Source organism: Pseudonaja textilis, chromosome 5, assembly GCF_049901715.1.
Source record: "Pseudonaja textilis isolate UNSWEBS1 chromosome 5, rPseTex1.2, whole genome shotgun sequence".
Lineage (NCBI taxonomy): Eukaryota > Metazoa > Chordata > Lepidosauria > Squamata > Elapidae > Pseudonaja > Pseudonaja textilis.
The window spans coordinates 44,094,049-44,109,961 of NC_141994.1; the positions used below are offsets into that span (position 1 = coordinate 44,094,049).

At 37.4% G+C, this 15,913-nt stretch overlaps 1 protein-coding gene across 4 annotated transcripts; it reads left to right on the forward strand.

Annotated features, from left to right (window-relative positions):
* The first annotated feature begins 494 nt into the window (after positions 1-494).
* ARHGDIB (Rho GDP dissociation inhibitor beta) lies at positions 495-14,882 on the forward strand. Of its 4 annotated transcripts, none has more exons than XM_026697767.2 (6): positions 495-881; positions 6,442-6,628; positions 7,630-7,713; positions 11,322-11,398; positions 12,534-12,597; positions 14,202-14,882. In XM_026697767.2, the coding sequence occupies exons 2-6, from the start codon at positions 6,451-6,453 to the stop codon at positions 14,399-14,401; spliced, it is 603 nt and encodes a 200-aa protein (XP_026553552.1). In that variant the 5' UTR covers positions 495-881; positions 6,442-6,450; the 3' UTR covers positions 14,402-14,882. The 4 variants fall into 4 exon arrangements, with proteins under 4 accessions (XP_026553552.1, XP_087790810.1, XP_087790811.1 ...); XM_087934684.1 differs by lacking the exon at positions 495-881 and adding an exon at positions 884-1,006; XM_087934685.1 differs by lacking the exon at positions 495-881 and adding an exon at positions 1,166-2,348.
* Positions 14,883-15,913: the final 1,031 nt, after the last annotated feature.

A 15,913-nucleotide genomic window follows, 5' to 3' on the forward strand; every position in this document is an offset into this window, starting at 1 on the left:
AAGGAAAAAAGTTGGATTCACCCCTATAAGGAATTTCTGGTGTCACTTGATCTCAATGAAAACAAGTTTCTGTCCCACTGCAATTAATGTACTTTTTGGGGGGATGTATTTGCCAAGTCTTTCAGCAATAATTTTCCTGTTTTCAAATTTTATTCAGAATGAAAGCATAGATGACTAGGCATTGTTGAAACACAGCCCACAAAGTAGTTAATATTCTATAGATTTTTGCAAAACAAATTCATAAAGTAGGTTGCATATAGATACATATACATATACAAATAATTTTCCTATTGCGTTCGGATTTAATAAAAAAACATAGCTCTCCTCCCCAAATACCTAATGCTTCTGAAGTGTGTGATTATAATCAAGGCAGAACATCCAGATGGGAGAAAACTGAAACACTAGCTGACTTTTTAAATAGAGGGTGAAAAATGAGCTGTGGGTTTTTTCCCCCCTACTCTAATAACTATTATCTCCCAGAAATAGCATCCTTTAGAATCCTCGGTAACATCACAGCCAAACATGAATCCAAGGCACTTATCGCTGCTTATAGAGTTTCCAATGTCTACATCCCGAAGGAATGCATGCATACAAGGGGAAATAACCCACGAATGCCTAAGGACCACAAGCGAGGATACTTAAGGAGTTCACACAGACACCTAATCATCTTTTATGCTTTATTGTACTTTGTGAGTTTGTGTGCCCAGAACAATGAGACTCTAAATAAACTGTGCGCGATAGAAGAACTAGCAACGCCGCAGCTTCCTCTTCCAGTCGGATTTTTTGCAAATGATTATTTTTTTTAACCAACTTCCTTCCTGCTTTTAACTGCCAACGCTGAGACAGAAAGGAACCCCGGACGCAGCAGCCCGCAAGTACCGGTAAGTACGAGGCGGGCAGGTGAAAGAAGAAGCGAAAAGCGAGGCGGCCCAGTACTCCCGATGAGGAGAGGCTCTTGAAGCCCCCTGGAAGGGTTCCCTGAAGCCGGGGAAAGCGGCCAGAAAAGGTGGCTCTAGAGCAAAGGGGAGGAGGGGAGGTTAGGAGGAGCAGCGTCTTCAGGGCGATGGCTCTGCAATGCAGGGAAAGCTTCAGCGCAATCCGCTGCTTGTGGGAGTCGCTTCTTGGGGAGACGGCCAAAGAAGGCTGCAAAAAGCACTGCTTGGCGCCTTTGCTGCAAAAAACTGATGAATTTTGCCTGCTCCACAATTTGAGGGTGAGGGGAGGGAAAAGGAGCAGTCCTTGCCCACGGAAAAATCCATTGCGCGTCCTATTCCGTCATTCCTGTAGACTGAAACATCTCCCCCACTCCCATTATTTTATAGATATTCATTAGCGTGGGCTAATGGTAGGTGGCCTGGTGACTTTTGGATATTTGGGGCTGCAACTGCCATTAGTCCTGCAGTCACCAAAGTCCCAGGAAGCACCAGAACAAATCACCTAGAATTCTAGGGGCTGAGAAACCTGACAACTTATTGCCCGTTCTTATCTAAATTTCAGGCAGGAAGCAGTAACCCCTTGTTGGCTGCAAAGGGTTAAGGGTGTGGCTGACTTCCTATGGTACTCCTAACCAAAATGTCTGGTTAGTAAGTGCGGTGCTGCCTTCTCATCTTTCCTTTCCTTCATGCCTGGCACCCAGTGACAATCAAATCTGAAGCAACTGCATTTTTAGATGCCTTGTACCATAATTTATGATCACCAATAGTGATAACAATGATAAATTCTATGTCTGAGAAGCTACAAACGGCAACTAATATAAGCTCTGATGACATAATAAGCTTACAAGCATGTAATCAGGAGGAAGGTGATGTTGCAAGCTCCTTAACTGAGCTTATTGACTGAAAGTAAAGACACTATCTTCTGTAGAAGATTTTAACTTCTGTAGCTTAAGAGATGTGCTGACTCCTGACAGTTCACAGGTGTTAGTTATACAGGACAAGTAGATGGATTTTGGATTGACTTGTAACTCTTCTAAGAACATATATTCTATCCAAGGTCCTCCCAATATAGAATGAGGAATTATATATTCACCATTAAGAATAATTGGCCAAGAGAAAAGCCATATATATTTAATGAATTTATATAAATTCTTGTTTCCATCTTCTTGGCTTAATGAACTCCAAAATTTAGCATTTAAAGCAGAAATGCAATAAGGGCATAAGTAGGAAGCTCTTAACAGACATGGGAAGTGGTACGGATCTAGTTAGACCAAAAAATGATTATAAAAGCTCATCAAACTGCTGAAGAAAAGTGTTGTAATCCAAATATCTCATCTGGAAAGATTCTGTTCCTTATTTTAAAAAGTACTGCTGAGAAGTATAAGGTGTGATCAAGTTTCTTGGGAGGAAGAAGTAAGTTAATCAGCTCCACAATTTGCATATGCTTTTGTAGATAATAAGCAAGTGCTTTAATGGCTGGGTACACAGGAAATCATACTAAAATATATTCTTGTATTATGTAGCCTGCATATTTTGAAGCTTTACAGAAATAGAAACCTTCAAGAGCTTTCTAGATACAATAATTGCTTGATGAGTCCTAAGTAAGATAAGTAGCAGAGATGTAAAATCATTTATGGGACATAGTTCTTTTTCCATAATATTGCTAATTATATAGCAATGAGAAGAAGAATGAGAATTTAACTGTTCTTTTGTTGTGCTTTTAATTTATGGGATTCTAATTAAAGAGAGGATAAATTCACTCTTCTTGAGAAACTGCTACCTGTGAAACTGCTACCTTTTTCTTCCTATTTAGCTCCAGGCTCCCCCCATTTTTGCAGTAACTGTTCACAATTTTTTTTAAAAAATATGGGAACATCAAAGCACAGTGGTATTATGTATAAAATTAAAATACAGGGTATAAACACAGAACCGCTATAGGAGATGTGTAGCAAATACAATGAAATAATATGTTAAAGAAGGAAAACATTTGCTTATTTGAATAAAAAAATTTTAACAGAAAACTAAAGGGCAGAACTTGTGAATAATTTATCTGCAATTAAAGTTTCATAATATTTAAGGATATGCATATTTTTACTTGTTATTTAGATTTTTGTCACGTCCTACCTTTCAGAGCAATTTTTGTAATCAACAGTTATTGAAAATCTATAAATTTTCAGGTTGTCTTTGTTTACTCTTTGCTTCCAAATGCTAACTAGTTACTCCAGACCTTCTAATTTAAGAGATTGTTTCCTTCATAATAATTGGCTATCAGCAGTCGATATAACTTAAATCCTAAACCCTATTGGCACTTAGCCATGCTTGGATGCAATCTGATCCAAAGAGATCCCAGGGTACCCTGCTTGTAGCAGCTTGTGCCCTAAATCCTCCATAATTAAAATGAGATGGGGGTCAGCAGCTATCTGCACTGAGGCACAATTAATTTCTTAATATTTCTTGTCATTCTTTACATTTTAATGATCTATCTATCATTGCAAAATCCTCTCTCACTTGGCAGTGGGTATCTGCTTCAGATTAACAGGAACTTCATTTGCATATCTTCTGAACCACGAATCAATCCCGTTATTTTGTTCTTACAATTAAAAAATGAGGTTTTAATAAACTGACTATTTACTGCAAGGAAAAACTGACCTATAAGATCTCAGATTTGAATTTTTATGAGACCAGAACAGGTTCTTCAGAACCTGGCTAGGCATCACTCTGTGATGTTGAGCAAGCCATAACATCATATTAGGTCTATTTGAATGAAAAAAAAACACCTTATTGCTGTAATGTTCATTTAAGGTAAAGTTGGAGGATTATAATGGTTGGAGTCTTATACTAAGTTAGCTACTATCATATGCCAATAAAGAATCTGAGGTCCAAATGGTTGCTATTGAACTACAATTTTCAGCATCCTATAAGTTGCTGAATTTGTATTTACCTTCAGGTTTGAGAATTTTACTTCTAGCTTAGATTCATTAGTTTGTATTGCTTGAATATGACACATTAAGGATTCAAATAAACTAACTTCTTAGTAGGGTTCATGAATAACCCTTGCACTAAACTAGCCATAATTCAAGTTATGATTTCCACTGAAAAATATCCACATCCAAACCTCCAATAGAGCAGAAAGTCCCAACCCCAAAAAGGTTGGGGACCACTGCAATAGAGCCAGAAAGGTTTGCTGACTGGCAGCAATGGGGTGGGAGTGGGGTATGGTTTCACGTGCATGCATGCCCACTACTTGCACAAATTCAAATAAATATATTTTGTTCTGAGTAAAATAGGCTGCCTGCCATATTGTGTCTTTATCTATTATTTCTGTTATCCATGCAAGGGCATGAAAGATTAGCAAAAAATTATGCCATTCTTTATCATTGCATACATGAATTTTGGCAACCCTGATGCATCTGGAATGTGTGAGGTTAGGGGATATTAGAACAGAACATCTGTTCTTGAGCCAAATGTCATATGTCTCTTCCATTGTAGTTGTTCAAGAACTCAGATTAAAAACAAGCGTAACATGGCTACTGTGTGCCATGGATTAGCAATAATTTTCTACTCGGCTTTTTATCTTCTTTATTTAGTGTTGTGTTTTTATCCTTCCTTAGTCAAGAACCTAACAGCAGACTGCTTCTTCTGGTGCTGAAAAGGGAGTTCCATTTTAAGTCCTTGAGCATATTGCTTACTGATTTTTGTCTTGCTTCCCCCAATTTCAGAGAAGTTTCAGTGTTACAGATTGTGGTAGCTCCTTGGAGTCTGTAGCCAGGGCATGGGTTGTCATAGGAACAAGGCACATGTTTCCTTCCTGCATAAGAAGGGGACCTGGTCACCATACAGACAACAGCTATTTTAAATGGTGTGCAGTTGGAAATTACATGATATTTGCAGTTGGACTGATCAGCTTAAAAAAATTGTTAATAAGATCCATTCAGGTATTTTCCTTCATTGTCTGCTTTTGATGTAAATCTCTGTATGGTATTGCATGAACTATTTGATTTATTTCTATTGCTGTTGTGTCAATGAAGGTTTGAAATAGCTATTATTCAGTAATGTGGCTGCTATGGCTTCTGAAGGTCTATTTATCTTTGTCAATGTGGCACAAAGAAGTTCTTTAGTTGGAGGATTTGCTGGTCATAGTGGAAGCAGTATTTTGAAGTATTTTGTTACTGATACAAATAATAAGGTTATGTACTTATTTTTCTGCTCAAGAATTTCAATCTCAGCATACCAGCATATATTTCAAAAATAGGACTGAATCTAGTTGCAGTCCTTAGCCTGTAAATGTTTGGCTCTTAAATTAGAGCTCTCAGTTGTTATACTCATGTATGGTTGTGTAAACACGTATGGCTATGTAAATGCTCATGTATGGCTGTGTTTAGATTTATGTCATAGAGGTGAGTATATTGTGGGAAGTATATGAGCAAAAACTCACATTAGCACCCTTCTCCAGAATTCTCAGCCAGTATGAAATTCCAGGAATATAGGAATTGAAATTCTGCACATCTGAAGATACCAGATTGGGAAAGATGCCTTAGTATGCATTCATGTTTGGTGTGTAAGATGAGAGCAAACAGCTCATATTCCAGAATCTCTACTTTCACAGAGAGCAGAGGATTTTTTTTTTGTTAGTAATGTAGATGTCAAGAGATATGATTAAGCTTTTATAGCAACATTTGAGATTCTGCTGCTGTTTCTGTTGTAGGTGTGAAGGTTTACCAAAGAGAAAGAGGTGGTGATGGGTGTCCAGAGGATAGAGGGAGTCTTCCCTCATGATCTGACCTTGATGTGTGAATCTAGTATAGTATTTCTCAATCTAGAAAATGCTGGCTAGGGAATTCTAATGAGTCCATACCTCTTAAAATGGTTATATTTTATAGCTGATATTGGTTTTGTTACGAGAACTCAGCATGTACAGCATTTTACATATATGTGTGCATATATATGTGTGTATAAACAGAAAGAGAGAATATAGTTTTAAAATTATCTTGCTGTAGTTATTGATTAAATCTATTTTGGGGAGACAGGAATATCAGTGGCTGTTTCAGTTGGCCAGATTAGATGCTGTTTTTTGTGCTATGTCCCCCACCATTAAAATATTTGAGAGGTGGAATGATTGACAAATTCTGGGGGTCAGTTTGGTTCTTTTATACAACCAATGTCATGAATCTGGGATGAGCAAATTGCAAGTGAGAAGATTATTCAGCAAAGTGGGTCTTGGTCTAATAGTTAAGAGTGATTATATTCTTCCATCTAGAAATAGCATCTCTCTCTCCTTATAGAAAAAAAAAATCAGTCTAGCTGCTGGATATCTGAATTTGACAAAATATCTATTGCCAGGTTAAATGTCTGATCAAATTTGCTTATAAAAGTATTTAAATGGCTGTGCCTGTGACCTTCACTCCCACAATTGTTCTCTTTGTTGCTGAAAGCCAGCCAAGGATTTACACACCTTGTAATCAGTACCTTACTCAGTGCCCTAAGCTGGCAAATCTTTCTTTTGTAGCCAACAGTCATGACTGAGAAAGACCCTGAGGTACACGTGGAAGAAGATGACGATGAGCTAGATGATAAACTAAACTACAAGCCTCCACCTCAAAAGACACTTCAGGAATTACAGGAGCTGGACAAAGACGATGAAAGCCTTGCAAAGTACAAGAAGTCTTTGCTGGGGGATGTACCAGTGGTTGCAGGTACAGCTGGAAAAGAAGAACCAACCATGTGTGATGAAATGAATATTGTCAGTGATGGAGAACATTAAATTTGATCCTAAAAATGAAAGAGAAGTTACTATTTATTTATTTAATTTCTGTGCTGCCATCTCACTGATAAAGTGACTCCAGGTGGCTGTATTAACGTTGATCTGAGCATATTTTACCATAATTGAAGATCAACTTTCAGTGTTGTTTTTAAGGTGACATGGATTCTATTTTCAGTATGCAAGTTTACTTCTGTCCTTTTGGTTGGGTGGAGGACTTCGCTATTCAGTATAGGAGCAAGAACATAGTTTAAAAGGATCAAATCTGCTCAGAGAGTCTAAAATAGTTTAAAAGGATCAATGCTGAGAGAGTCTTCTAGCCAAGTTCTGGAATAAAGATTCCAGTCAAGTTGACAACAGTACTAGGTAGACACATTGCTGTATTTCTTAGCATATGAAGAAAGTAGTTGAGATATATTTATATTATTAATACTTGAAGTTAGCAACAAAACCTGAAGCATTATTAATTTACTGCCCCTGGTGTATATTTCAGCAAAGATAATTCATGCAACTCATATAACTTTTTGGTTATGTTGACTGCTACCTATTTGTTTACATTTATTCTTGGAAAGTATTCGATTATTCTTGGCAGCTATTCATATTATTTATGTTTTTAATTATTGGTTGTGCTTTTATTCTATTTTAATTGTTATCCAGAGATAAGACAGTCTTGTAAATGTATTAAAAAAACAAACTAGAAGTCCCTCTACGGAGGGTGTGAATGGGAACAGTGAGATCTGATTGAATTTCCCTGCATGACCAAAACTAATAATGTTTCGGAAAAAAGGTTGATATTAACTGTTAAGTAAAATGCTGATTTTCTTTGCACATGAAGGGTGTAGGAAGATAAATTTTGCATTAAAAAAAACCAAGGAAGTACCCCAGGTTTCTCAATATTTGCTTAATAAACTTTTTATCCTTTTCCTGACACCACAGACCCAACACTTCCGAATGTGACCGTCACTCGACTTACTCTTGTATGTGACACTGCTCCAGGACCAATCACCATGGACCTCACTGGTAGGAAACATTCTCTCCTCATTATATAGCAGGTTGAATGGAATTCTGGGCCTTGCTTCCTTTTGAAATTGATTTTGTGAATGTTGAATTAAGTAGGATTGGGATGGATAACCTCTAAGGTATTAGATAGTGCAACTCAGTCCTCAATCTTCTGGAAGGCTACTTAAGGTCAGCTGGTGATTCAGTGATGTAACATGAAGGAATGTGAAGCTCTTGGACAGTTGGAGGGAGGGAATTTAAGGTAGGAGTGGGTAGCCTCCTGGCCTGTATCATTCTTCCCCTTAAACTACTATCTAAAAATAGTCCAAAACTAAACTTATGAATTTAAGAAAACTTATTAGTCCAATGCCTTAAATCATCAAGAGTGAACAACTCTTGTGGCAGTGATTGAATCCATTACCAATGAATTTAATTATGTTGGTCCAATAATTATGAAAGAAAAGTAAACCTTCTGTTTGTCTAGTTTATGTAATTATGTAAACTTCTAGCAGATGCCTCTATGCATTCCCTCAGAACTATTTAAAAACACCAATTCTTCCATTTTTTTCCTTATAAGGAAGGGGTTTTAAGCAGTTATTTTTTATCAGTTGCAGATGGGTTGGGAAACAGAGTGTGATGAATCTTAGAAACAGCTTATTGTGTGTTTGCTGAGATTCCAGGTAGGAGAGATTTTGAACAGGGGATTTCTGACTTTTAAACTATCTAATGTCCGAATATTCTTATTTCTTCTGGCTACCATGAGTTATTTCCTATTTAAAAAAAAAAAGATTTAAATGTAAAATTTAAAAAGAACTAACAAAGTGTAGGAGGTATCTAAGTAGAAGCTAGATGGCCATCTGTTAGAGATGCTAAAGCTGCATTTTTGTGGCTCTTTCTAACTTTAGAATTTTATAATGGGTGTTGTGTCTGTGGTGGTTGACCAAGTAGAATGGGATTAGTTGGAATTAGTTGGTGACACATAGGTGTTGGATGGGATGGGGTCATATACTGGGAAAAATAGACAAGGTTTGGATTATGCTGACTTGATTGGAGTGTGGAAGCATAAAACAACGTAGGGAAGGGTAGAGGGAGATAAGGTAGGAAGCATGGTGGGCCACTCTCTGGGAAAGTTCACTTAGCAGCTAGTACCGATGTTGCTTTTTAGCCTGGATATTATGTGCTCAATAGTCCATGGCTTAAGCTATAGCAGTTTAACGCCAGTTCTGCCTGAAATGAAGGCTCTTCTGAGAGCCAACCTGCTGTGTATTACTGAGACTTAGTGGATGAGAATGGGGCTCTTAGAAATGTTACCAATTGGGCCTGGGGTGTGGCACCAGCTACATCTCCCAGGTAGGGATAGGAGGATGAATACTGCTGTCTGGGAATCTCTTGTGACTTTCAGAAGTAGTTTTCCACAGATGACTAGATGTGAAACCCTGTTTGTGTAGCTCAGTTCCAGAGAAGAGATGGGATTGCTGTTGGCAATGAGTGGCACAATGGTTAGAGTGCAGTACTTCAGGGTACTGTTGCTGACTGCTGTCTGCCTGCAATTTGGCAGTTCAAATCTCACCAGGTTCCTGTTTGGGATGAAGTGCTTCATGGCTCAATTCTCTCTCTGCTCCTGGATGACATCTTCATGAGGCTCTGGGTTATGTCATCCTTTGGCATAGGGTAAGGTACTGCCCATATGCTTATGATAACAAATTATACATCTCACCCTCTAGTTGCTCAAGCAATATTTTCAAGTCACTGACTCAGTGTCTAGAGGTTCTGGGGTCTGTATGGAGAGGAACAGGTTCAATCTTAATCCTAAACAAGTCCATGTAGCTGGAGATTTGGGGGCCTGATGAACCTGGAGATCTTCCACCTTTAGTTCTGAATGAGGTTGCTTTCTGCCAGGCAGACCCAGGGTTCAGGCTAGGAACCTCTAAGCTCATGATATCTGTTGAAGAGAAGATGGAAATCAAGATTGAGAGGCCCTTTGCAGAAATTTATATTTTCCATCTCATAATCACTCATGCCTTTATCTCCTCTTCTTTGAATTAGTGTTTATGGCTGCCCTTGAAATCCACTCTGACCGTTGGTCCAGAATGTAATGGCCTTAATAATTATGGGCTCATCTTTGTATACCTACAATATGCTGTTATTTTGTCACCAGCATTGGTTGTCCATAAGCTTCTGGACACATCTCAATGTGCTGGTTATCAGTGGTAAAGCTCTTAATGGAATGTGCCCTAGTTATTTGTAGAACCACTTGTCTCTGATTATCCCTGCCTTTTCTGATAAGCTCTAACAGAGTTGACATGCTTCATATTTCCTGAGAAATGTTATGAAAACTGGATAGCTCTGATCCTTCCTGCCTTTTGTAAGACCTTGAAGATTTAACTTTTCTTTCAGGCACTGGATCAGGTGGTTTTGTGAATCTGTCTGGAGAGTTTATCTTTGATTATTCAATTGCCTCTGGCATAATAAATATTTCATAGCATTATTGTTGTTTTACTTATATACTGTCCTGAGTTGTATGTTGAGAGAGTATGTAATTTAAATGAACTAAATAACTAAAATATAGTGGTAGTGGATATAGTCAATTATCTCACAGATCAAGTTTTTAGTGTGTTCAAGTAGAGCCAGAAGGCTGCCTGCTTAGATCTCTTCATTATTGGCATATCACCACTGCAATAATTCCTTCTGCATACTTAAGTAACAGTCTGTGTTCCCAGGAGTTTAACATCAGCAAGAAATAGTCACAGTTTGCCTTATATGGGTTCTTGCTTGATAAGAGAGGAAGTCATGGTTTAGCAAAGCACAGATGCTTCCTCTGTAGCTGAAATCTCCAGGGGAAGCAAATGGTTTGTTGATAAATGCATTATAAAATCTGTGTGAATGCTGCTAGCTTTTATTTACACAAATATGCATTTTTATAGTTATACAAGAATGCTTACAGTGCATAGTTTTTTAAATAAATTGGAATAATGCAAGTATGCTCATATGCACTAATTCACAGGAATAGATATATACTGGTTCTGGTTCATTAATGCATGCACTTTTACATTTCATGTTCATTGGCAAGATACTTGCTGCATACTTATCTGGTACATCTAAACAACATATTTAATACATTAAACATAAAAGAGTGGCTTCCGTTTCCTTGGAAAAACATTATGTTGCAGTGGAAGAATTGGGGGGGGTGGGGGTTAGAACTAAAAAACCTTCTCTTTTCATGTGCTTTCTGGAATTCTTTGAGCAAAGTTATTTTCTTTATTGTTTGTTTATTTTGTTTAAACTACCACCTGCTGCTTAAAACAAGCAAAATACTAACATATGTTTGCAACACAGATATGCTTATATGCAATAAAGTGCTAGAGTTGCCTCATATTGACTTGTGAGAGCTGATTTTCTGGAATTTTGCCAGCTGATTGAGAGCAGAGCTGAGCTACCATGCCTTGTGTGCCTGTCAGCTGTTTGGTAACTAGCTGTGTGATAGCAGTGGAGCCAGTAGAGCCTTTCATTAAATGTGTACCAGCACACCACTGCTTATGCATATGTACAATCAAATGAATCCATGGAAAGGAAGCTGTTCTCTTCCACATCTTTTAACCTGATTGATTAAGGCATTTTCCCTGTTCTAGGGGACCTTGAGGCTCTGAAGAAAGAGACCTTTGTATTAAAAGAAGGAGCTGAATATAGAGTCAAGATCCATTTCAAAGTAAGTGACTTTCCTACAGAAATTTTCTGGAGCTGGAGTCTATTCCATTCTGCATATCTTCACTTAAGGCCTCTTGTAGTGCAAATGTGTACATTGCTAGTTCATAAATGTCACACCTATCAATTTAAATAATAAAGCTTTAATCAAAATAAGAAGTTTGCATTGTCTACAGGAAGAAAGGAAAGTATTCCCAGTATTCTTGTATTCTTTAATTCTTTTGACTGGGCTAATTATTTGTATTCTACTAAAGACAAAGTACACTTAAATGAAACTATGCATTATTCTTACATTATGATACAACAAAACTGATAAAAAGTTTTTTCCCCTTGTGCAACTTAATTAGAAGCAGAAAAAGAAACATGAATTCAATTACTTTTATTAACTTGGCTTTTTTATCAGTTTAGCTTAATATATATCATTGTTTGTGTTACAGATTTATTACTGTATTTCAGAACAGTGCATCAGCAACAAATAAAATTAAGAAGTGTATTGTCCCAAAATATATTAGGGGTTTCCCCCCAAATATATTTAATCCTAAATATATCCAACTGCTGGTCTTTAATACCTTTCCCCCAAATTTTATTTAATGTAAAATGACCTCTTAAAGGAAAGTGTCATCTGGGCAAAATGCAGAAGTGGTTACACTGGTAGGCTACATTGCTGAAAACTGCTTTATTTTTTCCTTCTCTTAAAGAAGAGTAACCAGAATCAGACAAATATAACTCGTAATTATGCTGGATGTAGCGTTTCATTTCCATTGATGATTACATTAATTCAAATTCTAAATGTCTGACAAAGAGATAGCGGCAGTTTCATTGGTTGGCACAATATAAAAACTAGCTGAAGATCTGATGTGATTTATTCAAGCTGTCGTGAGGAATCTTAAGTCGAACTACAGGCCTTTATGGTTGAGTGTATGAAGATTTGGGCTGTTAAATTTACCCTTCACTGTATTTTCAATTTAGATTTTGATGATTAATCTCCTAATCACATGAGCCTCATAAACTGTAACAATAAATAAATATATTGTTTTGTTTAGTTACAGAATGGTTTTTCCCCCCTACAATATCCCAAAGGAAGTGTATTGAAAATTTGAACTGAATTACCTCACTCAATGGACTATTTTTTCTTGCAGGTAAATAAAGATATTGTATCTGGTTTGAAATATCTCCAGAACACTTACCGGAAAGGAGTGAAAGGTGAATATATGAAATCATTTTTGTCTTCTCTTCAATACCTGTAGATGATACTACTATAAGCATAGCCTTGTTTGCGTGTTCTTTCAAAAATCACCTTGATGTGGTTGTACTGTATAACTTGCCTTTCACACTTTGTAGATAAAGTGATCATTTCCCTTTTTGTACAATGCAAATATGGCAGAAAGCTTTTGCCACTAAGCTGTAATACAACAATTGCTATCCACAGGAGCAGAAATTATTTTGTTGATATTTCTGTTTGCATGGTAAACATTGGGCATACACAGGGGTGGGATTCAAAATTTTTAACAACCGGTTCTGTGGGCATGGCTTGGTGGTCATGTGACTGGGTGGACATGGCTTGGTGGTCATGTTACTGGCTGGGTGTGGCCAACTCAATATCACTCACATCGAGGCATGCATCTCCTCGCCTGGCCTCTCATGACTGTGGGAATGCTGCAACAGTTGTAAGTGCGAAAAATGGTCATAAATCACTTTTTTCAGTGTCATTGTAACTTTGAATGGTCATTCCACACAAGCAAAGTACCAGCAAAGGAGGGAAAAAAATGCCAGAGAAGTTCCTGAGACAGGAAGTCTAGTCCTGCCAAGAATGTAATAAGGGTTAACGGAGAGGCAGTTTCTGTTAGCAATACCAGAATGTTTCCTTCCTGCCTTCCTTACAGGATTAGGCCAGTAATTTCTTCTAAAAACTGGTTCTCTGAACTGCTTAGAATGTTAACAACCGGTTCTAGCGAATAGGTGCGAACTGGTAGAATCCCACCCCTGGGCATCTAGCTAGATGCCTGAAAAACCCCTTATTTATAGACATTTGTATGGAATGTCAGACCCCAGAGAGAAAATTCCCTTATAACATCAGAGGACTTGACCTAACTTGGGCTGTCTCTTCTATCCTAATTTTAATTGCTCCAAAGTCCGTCTGTCCTCCCTCCCCTCCCCTCCCTCCCTGTATAAAACTTCAGAAAAATCTGTTAAGAGGTTTATATAGCATACAATAAGATTTAAAACAATAAATTGTATCAACAAAAAATAAATCCCATAAAAGAAAAAGAAAGGAAACAAAACCGTTTCAATAAACTTTCACACCAAAGAAATAATCAAGCAGAAAGCAGATTCTTAAAATCGGAAGTTCTCCGCTCACAGCAAGTACATTCTCATGACCCTTTGAAACAGTCAAGTTTTAATGACTTTCTGAAAACAATGAAAACATTAGGGAAATTGAGGGAGGTCGAAAACCTATGTGAGAACATTGAAATGTGGAAACATTTAATAATCTTGGAGGATTTGAGGCATTTTTTACAAACTGCATTTTGGAAACTTGGAGGAATGCTATTGTTGTTATTTTCTATCATATAGAGAATATAAATTAATTAAAGTTTGTTCCAAATTCCTTTCTGGGATGGTTTCTGAGTATTGATAAATCTTCTAAAGGCTGATATAACCTGAATTCAGTCCAGGTGATGGAAAACTGCAGTCACTATTACATGAACTGTTTGTATTGCATTTTAAAATTGTTTGTGTTTTGTGTTCCATTCTATTTCTGTCCTACCTTCTGATACACTGTCTTTCTATGGCTTGTTCTCTCCTAGTGGATAAGGCTGTATTCATGGTGGGCAGCTATGGGCCGCGGCCAGAAGAGTATGAATTCATGACACCTATTGAGGAAGCACCAAAGGGCATGGTGGCCCGAGGAAACTACTGCAATAAGTCCCTCTTCACTGATGATGATAAGCACAACCATCTTACCTGGGAATGGAACTTGGCTATTAAAAAGGAATGGACAGAATGAATTTTACCTGGTTTTCTCTTTTTGCTTCTGCTGCTGCTTGTGCTAATTCCAAGTGTGTCAGTTTCTGGCACATGCATGCCATGCTTCTTCCACATAACCCAATCCTTTTATTGTGAAAAGAAATTTAGCCAATACAGGCTATTGCTACCTTGAAAATAATCACACAAAAATCAACAGGGACAAAGCATTTCTCTGGTTGCACAGGATCAATTCTTGAAGTGCCTTTGGTCGGAAGATTACATTGTCACCAACTTAAACCAATTGCTATTATGGCACATCAGTTGACTGAAAGAGCGTTGGCTTTGGAATTTCTCTTTCCCCTGCCTTATATGAAAAGTTCTGTCAGTGGATAGTGTCTTGTTTAAATTTGGTTCCCAGAATTGCATTTGGAGTTGCCTTGTCTAGTAATATAGGATACAATTCCTGACCTGGCCTGTAAAGATAACAGTGTCTTTGAAAATAAAGCCAATTTTGTCCTTTGCTTCAGTGAGCTTCTTGTGTTTCTTACAATACATAGATTTATTTTGCCCTTAACACATAAGGGATATCAAACTTCCATTCTTACATCACACCTCCCCTGCCCCCAGATCCAGGCACTTTAGTCTTTTTGCATCATTTTAATAGTTTAAGACATAAGCAGACCACTAATGATTAGGATTATAGAGAACATAATGGGTATTGCCACTGGATCATTCTCGGTATCATCAGAAGTAGATTGTACAGAGGAAGAATATGGTTTGTCATCAGTATATGGATCTATTTTTTATTCTTTTGCTTAAGATAGGTGTAGGCAGTACATATTGCTTGGGGGAGAACCCTTTTTTAAAAATGGCCAATGATGACTCTGAACCTGTAGGCCTGAAATGTTTGGTGGGAGTTTTATTTGCAGGAGGCTAATGCATCTGTGCCAGATTCTCTCCTCTAAAATATGAACCATTTTGCCACAAAAAATCAACAGTTTGCTCTGGATTTTGAAATTTGATTTTAGGTGTGTCTGGGAGGCCTGCAGAATCAGGAAATGGGATATATGTGCCTCCCATGATAGTTGATCTGAGAAGTAAGGTGAAACAAGAGCTAGCTGACAATTTAAGACTATATTCAGAATCACAGAATTAAGGAATAAAACGAACAAGCAAATAACCTGAAGAATGTTCCCTGTACAAATGCTGTTCTGTGTAATAGGCAGAAATTACTGGGGTTCTATAAGATAAAGCATTGTTCATTTCATAGAAACTTAAGATACAGTGGTGGGAGGTGGTACAGGCAAAATGTGCGTGAGATAAGAGGTTAATTGAAACAGCCATATAACAAATTTTCAGAAAAAAGATTTTTCAGACTCTCTGAATTCCAGTCCATATGATTTGTGGGTGATATTACTAAAGGCCAGCAAACAAGTACAAATAATATCTATAAAAATAGGACTGCAATATTTAACCAATTGAAAACATTTGTTTCAATTGAAAATATATATGAAATGAAATTGGCAATTTAATTTTTATACTTAAAATATTG

Bases quoted from the DNA above. Each gene is read 5' to 3' on its own strand.
- ARHGDIB (XM_026697761.2), top strand. From the start codon at position 4,814: ATGATATTTGCAGTTGGACTGATCAGCTTAAAAAAATTGTTAATAAGA. The intron at 6,629-7,629 runs GTACAGCTGGAA...CTGACACCACAG, and splicing joins GGATGTACCAGTGGTTGCAG to ACCCAACACTTCCGAATGTG. The intron at 11,399-12,533 runs GTAAGTGACTTT...TTTTTCTTGCAG, and splicing joins GAGTCAAGATCCATTTCAAA to GTAAATAAAGATATTGTATC.